Source organism: Balaenoptera musculus, chromosome 7 (assembly GCF_009873245.2).
Source record: "Balaenoptera musculus isolate JJ_BM4_2016_0621 chromosome 7, mBalMus1.pri.v3, whole genome shotgun sequence".
Classification (NCBI taxonomy): domain Eukaryota; kingdom Metazoa; phylum Chordata; class Mammalia; order Artiodactyla; family Balaenopteridae; genus Balaenoptera; species Balaenoptera musculus.
This window is the reverse complement of record NC_045791.1, coordinates 110546878-110563540: the sequence shown is the minus strand read 5'-3', so window position 1 is coordinate 110563540 and position 16663 is coordinate 110546878. Positions and strand designations below refer to the sequence as shown.

At 51.4% G+C, this 16663-nt stretch overlaps 1 protein-coding gene across 6 annotated transcripts in view; it reads right to left on the bottom strand.

The window, feature by feature from the left end:
- Positions 1-1887: 1887 nt before the first annotated feature.
- UBE2F (ubiquitin conjugating enzyme E2 F (putative)) overlaps positions 1888-16663 on the bottom strand; it is a 50978-nt gene continuing 36202 nt past the window's right edge. For 5 of the 6 annotated variants that reach the window (XM_036857436.1, XM_036857435.1, XM_036857434.1 and 2 more), the window contains 5 exons: positions 13368-13438; positions 9627-9684; positions 8256-8288; positions 5951-6013; positions 1980-2644 (listed from right to left, as the gene is read on the bottom strand). In XM_036857436.1, coding sequence (XP_036713331.1) covers positions 2594-2644; positions 5951-6013; positions 8256-8288; positions 9627-9684; positions 13368-13438 — 276 coding nt within the window. In that variant the 3' untranslated portion in view covers positions 1980-2593. Of the gene's footprint in view, positions 2645-5950; positions 6014-8255; positions 8289-9626; positions 9685-13367; positions 13439-16663 lie in introns of all 6 variants that reach the window. The other variant, XM_036857431.1, reaches the window with a different exon arrangement.

Sequence of the window (16663 nt, the reverse complement as noted above, 5' to 3'; positions counted from 1 at the left end):
CAGTGCTCGACCCCCGAGTTACGCTCGGCCCAGCTCCTTAGAAAGACTGCAAAGGAGGCAGCCTGGAGGGGGTGTGTTTGAGGGAAGGTGAGAGGCGAGATGCGAGCCTTCTCCTGAGAGGGCTACCCTGGGGAGCTGTTTCCTTCTAAGTGTGCCTGAAAAACACGCAGCTGACATACCCCATTTTAAACAGCAGAGTCGTGGGGCTCCAACTGACCTTCAGAGTCAGAGCTGTGCCACAGCTTCATGCCCCAGGCCTGCCCCACCCCATCCGGCCCCAGGGCTGGTCTGGCTGGCCAGAGGCTTGGCATCCCACCCCCCGGCAAATCAGAAATCATCAACTGTCTCTGGGCTGGTGGGGCACATGGACCGCAGCCAGAAATGTTACTTTGGCCTAAGAGTGGGAAAAAGACCCCAGGAAACCAAAAGTCCCGGAGGGCAGTGTCCTGCAGCCACCAAAAGGTGCCACGGGCCCCGCTGGCCAAGCACCCAGCACAGTACCACTGGCCCACGGAGATGGGCCAAGCTGGGCGGGCTCCTTAACAAGATGGGAGGGGGCAGGGAGGTAAAACGCCTCTGAGATCGCCACTGGACAGAAAGGGATGATCCAGTTACGTGGAAATGTCATTTTTGAAGAACTGCTTGACCCCTGATAAGCCAAGTATTTTTCTACATTGTGTGAGGTCAGAATTAACAAGGGCTCCTCTCCCTTTCAGTCTGGTCCAGAGGGCACAGTTTTCACCTGCATCACACACGTTTCCATTTCACTACGGGCGCTGCCATTTCTTCCACTTCTGTCCGCACCACCAGGGGAGGGTGCTGCCGGGAGAACTGGAGGATGTGAAATGACTCGGGCTAGAGCTGGCAGAGAGCGGTGCGCCCTGGGTCACAGGGGCACCAATCAGGCGTGTGGACGCCCAGCTGCTGCCCTGCTGACCCACCTAGCAGAGGATGGCTCTGAGGCCAGTTGGTGAGTTGAAGTATGTGAACTGGAGCGCCCCCCCCCCCCAGGGTGACTGTGCCTGACAGGCTCTGGGCCCCCGAGACGCCGCCATGCCCTTAACCAGCCCCATCCTTCCTGCTCTGCGCACCTGACGGAGTGGCCCATCAGCCAGGGTCACCCTCCAGTCTAATGGGCATGATTCCTGGCTACAAATGGGAAGCATGGCCCGAATTCCTCCCCCGCTGATCTCCAGAACAGACTGATCTCATAATCTGGGATTACGTTATAAATTAAGAAAAACAAGCCAGACTGGGTAGCTGGTAGACGGGGGAATCCAGAGGCCTAAGGAGGCCGTCAGGTAAACTGGAGCGTGTTAGGTGAGCAGCAGACAAAACCATACGGATACTTATTTTGCATATGATTCCAAGGGTTCAGATGCTGAACGCTGTAATAAAGCCACTCACCTCTCCTCGGTGTTCTGACTCTGAAGTGCACTGACCAGACCCGGGAATGGCTAAGTGGTGCCACTGATTCCTGGCCCTCCAAGGCCTGGGAGACTCACCCCCGAGATGGGGCCCAGAACCAGAGCAACTCGGAAGGCCACAGGGGCAGTCTCAGTGGCATCAGACATTGTTTGGGCTGATTCCCGAGGTATCTCTCCCGTCCCCAGAGCACGAGGGTCTGGCTCTCTTGCACAGTGGCTCACAGACACATGACCACGGCAGAAACACCACGCCCGTGGCTGGGCTGCGCTCCAGCCAGTTTCCTCTGGGCAGCACGTGAGAACGGGCTCCCTGCTATTATTATTACTATTTTTTAATTCATCCAGATCTAGCTTCAAAGGGTCCCGAAACTTCTTTGCCCCACCTGGACCTGAAAACAGGAGCTGATTTTCAAAAGCCAAATTCTCGTTGCATTTGGACAGAACGAATACTGTGCCTTTTATATTTTCTTTGTATTTCTCTTCAATAGTTGCTTGACCCAACATCTTTCTGTCTGCTCTATACAATGAAAATACAAACTAAATGAGAATAGAAAAAAATAATTAAAGCATTAAATTGTACAAATTACAAATCTGTTCCAAAATATACTTACATTAAATAAAATACGCATTTCAGTAAGAGATCTACAGTGAATGACTATGCATTCTGGGAAGCTTCACGACATCTAGGCAGGGCCAACATTCGTGGAAGGAGCTAAGAGAATTCGCATCCAGTCACAGTTTGCAGCGGGTTTCTGATCGCCGCTCTGCGAGCTGCACTGAGCACATCATTAGCGTCACCTGTGCGGGGACTGACGGCGGGGGGGGGAAGGGGAGAAGCAAGCTCTAGCCTCAATGCTGAGTTCATCACAACTTCTCGAGACTCTCATTAACAGCCTATACAGTACAGTTTCAAAAAAGTAAACATGTTAAGGTAAGCAGACAACTCTTTAGAACCCCAAGCACATTTTCTGGCTGTATTTATGTGGAACTCTCTGTCTACAACGGGCGGTCGTGAAGAGGTTCTTCCTCAGGACAGCATGGTCGCAGGACTGGGACGGCCCAGCGGGACTGAGCGGAGCCGAGGACGGGGCGGAGCCTCCCTTCTCGCTTCAGCTGGAGACAAACTGCTAACGCGCAGTCCACGGCCCCGCAGCCCTCTCCTCCTGTCATCTGGCGTAACGCTTAATGTAGTCTTCAACTTTATTCCGGAAGTCCTCCTGTGGGGCAAGAGGCACCAGGCAGAGAGGAGGAAGAGGGGGAGTGAGTCAGCGCAGGGAGCGACACTTCAGGAACAAGTGGCATTCCCCCGAGCCAAGGACCCCTGCCAGCTCTTGGTGGCGTGTGCAGGGTCCAGCCTCCAATCCTCCAGTCGCCAAGGTGGCAGGAGACTCAGAGACCCACGGGGCTGAGTGCCATCTCCCTGCCACTCTGGGTGCCGGGAGGGGACACAAACAAGCTCTGGGCGGAAGGGAACCGAAGGCCCTTTGTTGTGCGGACGGGGAGAGTGAGATTCACCAGTGTGGTCAAGGTCACGATGTGGGTCACGCCGGGACTCTGGACCACAAATGGGCATGAGCCTTGGCTGCTGCTCTCAGGAAGACCCCTGTGTCCTGATCTGTCTCCCCAGGACCCTGCTACCTATGGCCCAAGTGCAGCCCGCCATCAGGGTGACCACCCTGCCCGAGAGGAGAGGTGGGCTTGCTACAGAGGGCCCTCCCTGGGCATCAAGCAGAGGCCACCTGGGGGCCTGGGCTGATCCCTCAGGTGTAAAAACGCTGTATGGATGCAGGTATCTCCCAGGCCAGCGTGGGCGGGAAAGCCACCTCAGATCCGAGCCAACACCCCAAGTGTGTCCCCAGGTCTTCTCTCTCTAAGGTCAGGAGCAAAATTCCCTGGCCTTGCAGGACTGGGAAGGTCCCCTGGGACTGTCTGAGCCACGACTGACTTGGAGCTTGTCCACCTCAGAACACCCGCCTGCATTTGTGACCTGAAGGCGGGCTCTCGACCCTCTCACTCCCACCCACAGCTGCACACAGGGTCCCAGGCTTCAGTCCCATCCAGCAAGAGGCACGGCCCCGGGCCTGACGCGCACCCTCTGGTGGCGGCCCCGAGCCCTGCCCGCTGCAGGGGCCGCCCTGGGAGGCGCGGGCAGAACGGGCCTGCTCTCCTCGGCCACGCTCAAGTCACTCTCCCAGGGTGGGGCGGGTTCAGGAAAGGGGAGAAGGGGACACCTGTGGTCGCCACCAGGTGGCCCAGGACTCTGCTCAGAGGCTCCCTCACAGCCGCCTGCCCGCAGCCAACACGGGCTGCACAGAAGCCCTGGCTGCCTTTAGCAAAACTCTCGCAAGGTCGCCTCCACAGTACCCAGCAGCCGACACACCATCGGCTCCCAGGGAGCCGCGGCCAAAGCTCCCGGGATGTGGAGTGACGATCCCACAGACACCCCCAACCCCTCAACGTCTGACCCAGGACCACAGGTGCCTCAGCTCAGCCTTAATCCCCTTTGCTCTCGTCAGTGAGAAGACCACGAACTCTGGGGCCAAACCACCTGGGTTCAAATCTTGGGCTCCGCCCCTTCCTGGCAAGTCTTTCTCTTCTTGGTGGCCCTGCTCCCTCAGCAGCAAATCAGGGGCAAGAGTCCCTCCCTCGTGGGTTGTCGGGAAAACAAATGTGCCTGGGAGCAGGTAGGACACTGCCTGGCACCTGGAGGGCCACGCAGGGCTGCTGCTACTACCATGTCACCAGCGCCCTCCTGCTGCCCTGCCCCAGTCACACGGGGCCCCTGTAGCATCCCTGAGCACCAGGAGCGCAGTCCTGCCTCAGGGCCTTTGCGCCGCTGCTGAGGCCTCTGCAACACTCCTCCCTGAGGTCCACCTGGTTCACAACCGGCCTCTACTCACATCTTACCAGAAAGGCTTTCCCTGAGAGCCCTACATAAAGCAGCAACACCCATATCTGCGAAGCACAATAAAATGAAGCCTGCCTGTAAGCTGCAAGTCTCTTCCTATTTCATACAAAGAGCAGGAAACACCCTTCCGAGAACAATAAAAAGTAAACAATCGTAACATGCTTCTCCTCCTGGCTCTATAAGGGTGTTCCCTCCCCGACAAGGTTTAGTCCACAGGGGCTACAACAGTCAGTTAGTGCTGAGTGGGGACATCCTTGTCGGGGACGATGACAATGACAGGTGGAGCCAGACCGTGAACAGAGCCTCCTGGGGGCCTGCCTGCGAGGCTTGTCAGCGTAGCGGACGAACAAAGGCTCCTCCCTGCCAGGGCCGCCCCGAGGGTGCAGATAGCTGACTGCCGAAGGCCGGCCACCTCCCGGCCTGCTCAGCAGGACGTGGCCTCCTCTGCCCGCCCGCTGACCCTCCGGGGCCACCGCCTGGCTCTCTGCTCCCCGCGTGCCGGGACACGTGCTGGGGGGCCCTCCTGCCTGCCCTCAGGGCCCTGCTAAGGCAGGCTGTGGTGAACACCACACGTGGCACATTTGAAAGGCCCACGCGCTCTGGCACACAGTAGGTCTTACATGAACAGAAGCAGCTGCCCTCAACATTAAGCACAGTATTTAGAACCAACTTGATGGCCTTTAGAACGTCCTGCGTTCAGAGCCATGTCAGCCGATCCAGCAGCGTCAGGTGGCTGACTCCTGGGCGGGGCAAGGATTCGCAGGGAATGTGGCTCGGAGAACAAAACGGGAGGTCCTGTGCCTAAACGGAGTCAGCGCCGCAGCGCTGTCTGCTGAGGCCCGACCAGCCCCCAACAACCTCCAGCAGCCTCGCCTCAGCCACGCTCGGCCGCCTCCCGGGCTCCTGCCCCACACCCTGTGCCTTGTGCCCGCACGCTGTAAGGACGTGTGTACGAGGACATTTACTGCAGTGCTGTCTGTAGCTGGAAAATAATCCCGTGGAAAAACCTGAGTGCCCAGCCATAAGAGGATGGTTGAGAAAAGTACGGTAGAGCCACACCACAGGATATTATTCAACAGCTCCTAAAATGAACGAGTGATAGTTTATGCATTGACCTGGAGGGAAAAAGTGAAAATACACGAACAACGACAACAAAACAAACACGACCCCATCGCTGTGGGCTCGCGTGCGCCTGCGCTCCGGGAAGGTGTGGAGGGCGGTCAGCCCGCTGGGTGGCCGCGGAAGTGGGGGGGGGGGCTTGGGGGGCGGTAACACCCTTCGTTCTCCCTTCTGTGTTCCTATACCGTCATGCGGTAAAGCGACAGCCGCCTGTTGTAGATCACTCATACTGAACTCTACCAGGAAACCACACCTAAAAACACTTCTGTCTGACCTTTTGTCTGACCTTGGGTCAAACACTTTTCCGAGACCACTCACATTTATTATAATAAATCATTCATAAATTGCTTTAAATTCTAGTCCCATTTAATTCAATGGGATTTAATTCTAGTCAAATTCTAGTCACCATTCTCAATTTCATACTTATTTAATCAAGGGGCAGTAATTATCTTTTCACCAAATACATCAACCTAGAATATTCCTGTTACTAGCTTACCTTGTCCCGCAAATGATGTTCTGCAGCTTCAATATTCAGTGGGTCATCAAAATTCAAAAGATCCTTAAAAAGAGAGAAACTCAAAGTAAACAACGGAAAGAATCTGTTTTTCTGCTGTTGCAAGTCTTCATTTTATGAAGCAGGCAACAGAAATCTAATCAGCAAATGACAAAACGACCTAGAGAGTTGAAAAAACTCCTCAGAACTAAAGTTCCTTTTGATGTAGGAGCACTGAACGTGAGATACTTTTTTCAGAATCATGATTAACGGTCCACTGAAAGAAGGCAGGGATGTGTTTACTCACGATTATCCAACGTTTGGTGAGGAAAGAGAGGTCACACTAATTTCTAATGCTAGTTTTGATACTTGGGGAATGACAAACCACTCTTATTATGAGCATTTCTAAAAAAAAAATCCTATTAATTTTTCCTTAAAAATTCATTTTCTCCTTTATTTTGTGATTAACAACTCTGCCTTCTATGTTTCTATTCTGACCTTGCCTAGACTCTCCCTTCACCTTTAACTCACCTCCACAAGCATGGCACTCACAATCCAGTAGGAAGGACGTCTGCAACCCGACCTAACAACGTAGGATGGTGCCATTGGGGCCAGTGCTCCCTGGCCCCAGGGAACCAGCACCAGACCCTTTCCACCTTAGAAGAGCCCTGGAATGCTACTCCCCCCACAACCCCACCACAAGAATAACGACGGATTTTAGATCGGAGACCATGTCTTTTCTTTATACTACCTATTCCTCTTCTTAAAGATCAGGGTAGAAACGTTTGTTATGATGAGTCACTGCTTTCCAAAGCCATTGACAGATCATTGTAAAGACAACGGTATTTCTCCTCAGGAGAAATGTTTAATCTGGGGATTGTATTCCTGATTTGGAAATAAATATGGGTGTGACCAATATGTCACAAATACAGCCAGGAAAAATTATAAATCTCTATGATCATTAACAGCTGGGAAATTAGTTCCAAGTCCCAGAAATAGGCAAAAATATAAAGCACATATTATATGAGAATCCCGGTGCATATAAAGACTACACCAGACATACAGAATTCTTCATCTTCTTTACCATTTATTTTACCTAAAATGAATATGTGAGTTGGAATAACCATTATAGACTTCATTAGCAAGTTTGATGGGCTCTTTAGAATTTGGCAGGTTTGGAGTGCTTGGAGAGATGGGGACCCACCAGATGTCCTTCAAAAGAAAAGCAGCACAACTGCCAGGCAGGTTTTAAATCATGCTCCAGCCTCTGCATCTCCAGAAGTAAAACTTCACTTCACTTCAATGGAAAAGCCAAAACCGATCACAACAAAACGGCTGAGACCAGCAGAAAACTGTCCAGATGGCCCGGTACCCCTTGGGTATTGCCTGCTGGAGATTACGGCAGGACCTGAAATCAGGAGGTGTTACCGGACCACGTGGTGACATCAGCCAAGAAGGCGGGGGGGCAGGCACTTAGGGGTCTCCTCTGAGGCTCTGCTCTGCTGGTTTTTACTGGCTGAGGACGACAGCGGAGGGGGCAGTCCCGCCGTCCTGCGGGCTGTCCAGGATGGGCTCGTTTTCATGGGGGGACTTAGGTTTTACCAAAAGTAGCAGAGATTTTTTTTTTTTTTTTTTTTTTGCCCAGAGACAGATCCCTGAAGCTTATTTCTTTCAAAGCTTCTTTATGATCAAAAAGCCAAAACTCAAAGGAACAAATAATACTACATAAAAATCCAAATACCAGCTTTCCCCCTTTCCCCTTCTCCTATGCCTCTTCCCGCCCCCCAGCCCTGCCTGCGAGGTGCTGTTCTCTGAGGACAGCAGACTTCACTGATTAAGAGAATAATTCTAAGGCTCTAGGTCTGTGAAAAGCCTAAGGGTTGGTGACTACACACTCCTTCTCCCAAACCGGGCCCCTGGGAGCGAAGGAAGCTGCGGACTGGCTGCCGCTGAGAGCGGACGGTCTGGGGTGGGCCAGGCGCTCCCAGAGGGGCCTGCGTGGAGGAGACCACCACGAGCGGAACCGGCCCACGCAGGCCCCCGGGAGCGAGGCAGCCACGACAGCAGGGGGAAGTGGGGACGCTCTGCTCCCACCCCTCCCGGCCCCAGGAGCTCCCAGAGTGTTGCTCCAAAGCCCCCTCCGGTCTTGTCTCACTGTTCTTCTGATTCACCAAAGTGCCAAAGAAAAGAGGGGTTCAGTAAGCCCACACTGCTGTTTTTCATTCCCTCATGGTATCCTTAACGTGATCTTTAAAACCAGGAGACAGAGGAATCAAGAAAAACTTGGGATTCTGGTCAACATACTTACAGTAAACAAAGAGTTTAATCCCCAAACAACATCCTGAAATGAGAAAGAAAGACGAAAACAAGTTTCAGGTGGGGATGGTGTCTAAGAGATGAACCAGTTAAGTCAGCATATAGTGGAGGAGGTTAGTTTTCTGCAGGAGTTATGTTAAAAGGTAGGGCCTAGAAAGTCAATCTCAGGCTCCCCCTGGCAACCTGGGGGCAGCACCCAGCGCAGCAGCTCCGCTACCAGCCATTGCTCGCCTTCTGTGCACTTGGCACAGCCTTAGACCTACGAGCGGTTTTCGCTGGGACAGCGTTTATAATCCATGCCTGACTGAGCCAAAGTGGACACGTGTGGAAAACCGTCACGAGAGAGAGAGGCAGGGAGACGGCACGTGTGATACGCCACGCAGCTCTCAGAGCTTCACGAACAGGCTGACTGGACGCCCACGGCCCTTTCAGGTTGAGAGGTGGGACCGTCAGTGTCAGAGCAGCAGGACGGTCACCAGGGAAGACGGGCCTGGCTCAGAAGACCACGCCTTTGTGCTGAAGTGCAGCCTGGGGACCCCCAAACCCAGTCCCAGGCGACCGCTCCTCTGGGCAGGATCGATCCCACGGCAGACAGGCAGCGGCTACGACCGTGTGGAACCGCTTCACTACTCAGTCAAAGAAGATGGCAAAAGTCAGGTAGCTGCTTACTACTAGGTGAACACTGGCCCAAAGTCCTGACTCCTCTGATAAAAGGTCAGGCATGGGAAGAAACTGCAGGTGCCTATGGACAGCACCATGGAAAAGCCCTGAGGCGAAGCACAGCCGGCGGCCTCGCGTGGGTACCCACGACACGCACCCCTGAAACCCACTCAGGCCATGTTGGAGAAGCAACTGGGGCCACTTATTTAGTCCCTGCGGCTCCCCTTTCCACCCCCTGCCCCGGGAGAGGGGCCCCCGTGCAGCACCCCTGGTTGCACCCTGCCACCCCTCCTCTGTCCAGTGTAACTCAGAGCAGACGTAGCACAGCCAGACTTTCCTTCCTCCGTCTCTACCCATGCCTGGCGAGTCTCCACTGCTTAAAGGGGGAGACAACTTTCAAAGACTGGGGTGAATAGCAAGACAAGGGTAGAAACAGTAAACCACCGAAGCACAGATGGTAAAGGGCAGAGCGGAGAGGAGATGACCCGACACCCTAATCCCCGCCCCCAACCGAAGAGCAGTGGGGACAGAGGAGCTGAGCAGGGCCAGCGCTTGGCCAGCAGCCCCGGGCGGGCGGTGGCGGGTGAGCAGCGTGGGCCCGGCCACCCACGCGGATGGGACAGCGTGGACATCGCTGTCCTTACAGGAGGCTGGTTGCCGACGGAGGGGCCTCCGGGGAGGCTGCGGGCAAAGGACACTCTACCTTCAGTGTCCTCGTGGGGGCCCAGCCGGTGCCGTCAATCGAATGTTCTCTCAGTAAACTGAAACAGACACAGAAAGGCACAGCGGTCAGCCAGGAGCAGGCCCCAGTCCCGCGAGCTGCTCGGCGTGACTTCTGTCGGAACGGAGGTGCACGTCTCACGCTGCCCGTCTCTCCTCTGTGGCTCCGCAGTTTCCTGTGTCGCTACAGAAGGCCTTCCCTGCCTCACACCTGTACGGATCCTTCAGTCTAATCGCGAGTGTTATTTTTATGTATTGTACACTCAGCAGGGGAAAAGCACGCTTAAATCAGAACATACAGAGCGCATCTGTCAATTTAACATTCGGAAAAGGACGGTGACAACAATGACAGCAGAGCTTCCTGTTTGTGTGTCAGCAGGACCCAACACTCCCCCAGTGCCCCAGAGAGGGAGGGGTTCCATGCTACAGAGGAGAAACCAAGGCACAGGGCGGCACGCGCCCCCAAATGGGCTGTGGACTCACACCCACGTGAGCACCCAGCACAGGACTTCAACAGCTGTTTAAAAAATAAAAGATTAACACAAAATTCTGGAAGGTGCTCACCCGTGGGCGGGAGGACCATGCTCAGGGAAGGCCACGTGGGCTCCAGGGTTATGTGACATGAGCTGCCCTAAGAGTCATTTTCATGACTGTTCTATCAACTGCAAATGCACAGCATATACTCTCATATAAATAACCATTCCATACTCTGAAAAATTACCACTTACTGCCTAGTCTCCTTCTGGTGAAAAAAGGAGCTTGGCATTGTTGAATTATATCACCTAACAGCTCCTAAGCTAACACGTCAACATGAGGCTTTCCAGGTCATACTTGCTACTGTTAAGAAAATTTTTGAATCAGAACACGTTCAAATTCACAAAAATCAATGACGATCAGGAAAAAATATAAATATGCAGAATCTGAATCAATGCCATAATCTTAATTGCCCATGAAGATCAGTTAGAATAAATAAAACTAACCTACAGCTTACTTCGAGCACTAAAAAGAAAACTCACATCATGTACCCTACTCCCATCTACCCGGCGGACGTCTTTCCACCCTGCAGAGGTATCAGTGAGTTGTTGAGATAAAATCTCTACAACTTTTGAATAACTTTTTGCGAACCAACTGCCCAACCCTGGTGGTTTATATGATCCAACGAGAGACTTCTTTACTAAGACAGGGGAAAGAATTATTTCTGATCTAGCTTATCCTTTTCATTTATAGACCTTATTGCAATTTTAGCTATACCCTTGCTTATTTACTTGTTTAATGCCTGTCTCCCCACCGGCTGGCAAACCCCATAAAGCAGAGAATGCAAACTGCTCCCCACTGTGTCTGGGCTCAGCCAACATTAGCCGATGGAAGGCAGGCGGGCAGACTGGCCGACCAGTCAGCGCCCTCTGAGCTTCCCTGTCAACAAGCACAGACAGAGCAGGAGGCCTCTGCCCCTGGAGGCCAGGTGTGCCCATGTCTGGGGGCCGCAGATCCGGGCAGGGTGACGCCGTGGAGGTTCGGGCCCAGCCTGAGCAGATGGCAGTCCCGAGGGAGTTCAGGTGACAGCCATGTGGCCATCAGAGAGGGTACAGGCAAGGGGACAGAGGATGCCCCAGGGACTACACTGGAAACTCGGGTTCTAGGAGAAAAAAAATCTGAAGTGCAACCGCTGGGTTCATGGCCCTGGTCCCTCCAATCCCACAGATACAGCACTGCTGGCCCTGAGCCAAGAGCAGGGTGTGGGCCCTTGGTGGGAGCAGGGCGAGTCTCACTACGAGAAGCAAGCACCCCTGTGACTAGACCAGGCCCCACGGAGCGCCAGGCACGTCATTTCCTTTATTCAGGAGATGCCACGGGTCGGCTGTGCCCAAAACCATCGCTGGACACTGTCTAGCTTTTCACAAAGAGGTAGTCTTTGTACGTAAACCTGGCACGTGACTTCCCTCAGTTAAATTCCCAGAGGTGCAGCTGACAGGTCCGAGGTACATACAAGTTAAGTGTAGGCCTTATGGCTGAAGGACCAATGAAAGGTGTACAGATGCATGCACCCTCCAGTGGAACGAGGGAGCCTGTTCTCACACGCACTTTGCTTCCGTACCTGCCACTCTGAGAAGTGGTGAGCGGCATCCCCTCGCTTCCATGTGTCCTCTGATCACCAAGGAGACTGAGCATCAAGCAGGTGCTCACCACCCACTGCATTTCTCCTTCTATGAATCACCTACTCGCAGGCAATGCTCATTTTCCCAGTGGGTATGTCCCATCTTGTTCATATTGACTGAAAGGACTGTTTACATACAAAGGATGTAATCCTGCTGATCTTTTCTCTTTCCATTTTGTGTTTTTGTATTTTTAATTTTAATGTGGCTAAACCTATCAATGATTTTCCTTTAAAGTTTCTGGCTTTTGTAGCAGGCTACCATCTGTTAAATTCCTATTATACTTTGCTAATAATCTGACTTCTCAGAAGACTGCAGAAGTGAGTAGAGAAATGCCCTCTCTGGACCTAATTCTGACTGGAGAAGGGGACGTGACAGGAAGTGGAGTGTGGGGAGTCCCCAGGAGAGTGGGCGCAGCTGGAAAGCCTGGGGAGACAAGGCCGGACCAGAAACCACTTACAATCTGGACCTGAAGATCATAGATTTTTAAAGTTTCAATACTTAAAGGACAGATACTTAAAAGGGAAGATGACTGACTTATAAAGTGTATTTTTAACTATCTTTTTTTTTTTGGTGGGATCGTGGTTCCCCAACCAGGGACTGAACCTGGGTCCTTAGCAGTGAGAGCATGGAGACCTAACCACTGGACCACCAGGCAATTCCCGTCAACTATCTATTAAAAAATGAAGCTGATATGAAAGAAAAGGGGGCTCCACATACAAAATAAAATGGGGAAATGAGTCCTAATCATCGTCCTCGCAGGGAGGAGCGGTCACAGTGCACGTGCGGGGAGAAGAGGGTAAAAGGACAGGATACAGAGGCAGGGCCTGAGGAGGGACTAGATCACAGCAAGAAAGCAAAGGACGCGCCGGAGAAACCCCGTCTGCCTGCTCTCCAGGTTCCCGCAGTCCCGAAGCTGGCAGCGGTGGGGCTGGGGCTTGGCCCGGGGGTCCAGCACCAGAGCCCCTGCAAGTTAACCTCACTGCCCTACCAGAGAAAGCGCAAGACGCAGAAAAATAAAGCCCACAAGCTAAATTTACCTAAAAACGACAACCACCAACACCCTCCACAACTCCTCCAGTTCTCTACGTTAGTGACCAGCAAGCTCAAGAGGCAGGAAGTCACTGAGCCCTGACCATCTGCCACTGGAAGGGCGGGGACCCAGGCACAACTGGGAAAGCTTATCCTGCTCCGAAAGTGCTCCTATGCGCATCAAGACTATTTTGGGAAAGAGAAGACATTTAAATACAAGTGCTTGGGTCTTTTGAAGCTGCCCATCCACATTTCCCCCCACCCTGGATTCCATTACTCATATTTTCCCCTCTTAGCTAAAATCAGCCATATGGAGGGAAAAGGGTAAGGGCCCTCAGAGGGGGGCACCTGGGTGGACTGCAGAGGCCGGGCTGGGATGGGGGAGCTGGGAGGCCACTCCAGTTACTTGAGTGCAGCCAGAAGCCTCCCTAACCTTGGCCCAGCCTCAGAATCTCCTCTCGGGGGAGATACCACGTAGAAAGCCCATCACTCACGCACGGTGCTCACAACACAGAAGACGGGAACGGAGAGAAACTCACCTGAGACATATCTCGCCTGTCTCTGTGATATTGGGGTGCCAGATCCTGGTCAAGCATTTCACTTTAGGAGGCTGCAACACAGAAGGAAGAGATCACAGGCTCTCCAGAGCCTTCCATGTACCCCGCCTAGTGCCTTGTCTCACCGCTCACTTGGCTCATCAGGCACTACAAACCTGCTAAATCAACGTTGTCTTCATTCGCATCCATATGAAATATTTCCCCAGGATGAAGGCCAGGAAGGGGAGGGGCTGGCCAGAGAGCAGGCTGCGGATTCAGCGGCAAGTGCCCTTGCCTCCAGAAAGGCCGCGAGCCCACCCCACCTGCAGCGGGTGGGCCTCTTCCCCAGGCCCAGTTCCACTGCGAGGTGGCCTTGCTTTGAGGAGCTTGACAGTCTTCCCACAGAATCTCACCAGACAGGTCATCTCACAGATACAAAATCTTCGTCATCAAATTTTTATCTTTGATACCAATATAGAAAATATTTCACCATCCAGATCTTTTCCTGTACTATTTCTAGTACTCTAATAGTTTCAGCTTCTTATTTGTATAAAACAAACATATTTTTCAGTACCCTCATAAGTTTTCTTCCTGATTTCAAAACACCATGACACCAGAATGTCAAATGTCATGTCACCTAGACTCCCCAAAATGATTAATCCAACCATGCAGATGTTGGTGTCTGAGGACTACAGAATTCAGGTTCAGAGTGAGTTGAAATCAACTGAATATGCTATTTGCTTTTCTGCAAGTAAACAGGAATGCATCCGACAGAAGGAATGCTAGCACGGCCTGCACTTTCAGCAAGGCCTTCAGGCTGAAGAGGGAAGGTCAGCGTCACTGGCGCTGTATATACTGGTAAATCTCTCTAATGAACACACTGAACACAGGTAACCTACTGGGTAGACCGCATCACCGACTCAGTACCTGAAGGGACTGAAGGCTCGCCCCCTCCCTCCTCTGAGGCCCCGACACACGGTCGCCCCGCCCAGTGTCCACTGCAGCTCCAAGGGTCCGACTGCACTTGCCCCTCTCCTCCTTGTCCCTTCACACCGTCCACAGTTAGATGTCGGTGCAGCCGCCTCCCTGGCCAATGGCCCTCGTAACAGCGGTCCCCCACAAAGAGAGCAAACCTCTGCACCGGGACTGTGGTCCTGGATTCTGACACACACTTTCCAAACTGAACCATTCTTGTAGACCCTTACCACGCCCAAAGCAAGACCAAGAAATACCAGCTCCACCTCCTACCTCAGTGGTGGCATGACGAGCCATCCCATCACACAGCTAAGGGTTTAGTATATGACAAAGACTGCAGTGCAAATCAATGGGGAAACAGGGACTCTTCAGTGGACAACTGGCCAACCATTCGGAAAGTACAGCTAGATGCTCACGTAGAGCTTTATTCCACAAAAATGACACGGAGCTCTGAGAGGACTAGAAGAAACCATGGACGGGCTATCTCGGGGTCTGAAGACCTGTTGTAAGCATTTCACAGCATGAGAAATTCAAGAAGGAAAAGCAGATTTGACTACAGTGGTGAAACAAAAAAACACAAACTTTTATAGAAAAACAAAAAAAAGGAAAAACAGGAAAATGTTTACAGCACAGCTAAGTAAACTAAGAAAAAAGTTTCATATAATTTCTATATAAGAACTCTTATAATAAAAAAAAAATACCTCAACAGAAAAAAAGGGCTAAGCACATAATAACAGCTCATAAAAGACATAAAGAGCTAATAAGTAGGAAAAAAATTTAGCATCCTACTTATTTAAGAAATGAAAATTCAAATGCCATTTAGATGCCATTTATTTCCTCCCAAAATAGCAAAAAGAAAAAAAATAATGAAAATATCCCATGTTGGTAAGGGTTTAGGAAAAAGGGAATTTTCAAACACTGATGGTGGGGATGTCAACTGGAAAAACTCTCTGGAGGGTAACTGGATCGTACTGATGAAAAGCCTTAAAATTAGCATCAGTTACGCAGTGCCTGTAATTCCACTTCTGGGAATTTATCCAAAGACAGCGGCAGGCATGCACAAGCCGTTGTCTAGCGCAGGTATCACAGCACTGCTCGTTCCAGGGGTCAGTAAACTACAGCCCATGGACCAAATAAGGCCAGGCATGTTTTCACGTGGTCTATGATCTAAGCATGGCCTTTACGGTTTTAAAAGGTTGTTTTAAAAAAAGAATATATGACAGAGACCATATATGGTCCACAAGGCCTAAAATATTTACTATTTTGCCCCTTACATAAAGTTTGGTTCATATAATCAAAATATTGGTCAGCCAGTGATCAACTATAAAGGATTGGTTTAAAACCATGATACATCATACAATTAAGTGTTCTTACTAATGATGATGTAATTATATATTAACTGACATGAGAACATATGGTCTCACGATATGATGACATATTGTCCTATACTATAATGTTAAAAAAAACCCAAGTTACCAAGCTATGTGTAGCGTGATCCCACTCGTATGTATGATTATATATTGTGCATAACACACATCAGAAAGTTAACGGTGATCATCTCTGGATGGAGAGATAACAGGTGATTAATATTCTATTTTTGCATAGTGGTATTTTCTCAATTTTCCACAGAGTATAATAAATTACATAAAAAGAAGAGGGGTGACTGGGTATTCAAGTGTTACTTGTGGTACCTCCGGTTCTCCTCCTTCTGGAAACGTGGCAGGGCAGCCCTTCCTGACCCCTTTCAGGGCTGGTCACGGTCACATTACTCGATTTGGTTGCATCACATAACCTCACTTCCAGGGGGAGAGAAAAGCCGCATTCCTTTCTCCTGCTTCAGCACACGGTTTCCTCTGACCACTCACAGCAAAATGCCACGGGAGCATCGTGAGGCCTGGGACTGTGTCACATCACAGCCAAGCCGCCATCTGCACTCAGGCCTCCTCCTCCTCTGGGCATCCCCATCACCTTGGTTCATCACTGTTTCTGTGTCTGTGTCCAGAGACTGAGCTTCTTCAAAGGCCGCTTGACTCTCACCTCCAGCCTACAATGTCTGACACAGAGCCCAGCGCATTTTAGGAGCTCATTAAACGTCAGTCAATCATTGCAGGCTATTTCTAGGACTGAGAGAGATTACGAGGCAGCTGGAGACTGTGAGATAAAGTTCAGGGAAAAAAGGACAAAGATCCAGAGGAAATATCTGCCTTTTAGCTGCTCGGGCAGAGGGGTGTGAGGGGTGAGGGGGATACCAAATAGGTGTATTCTTTCTTTTCTAAAAAAGTTTATTCTAAAATAATGATCTACTTTACTGCTTAAAAGGTTTT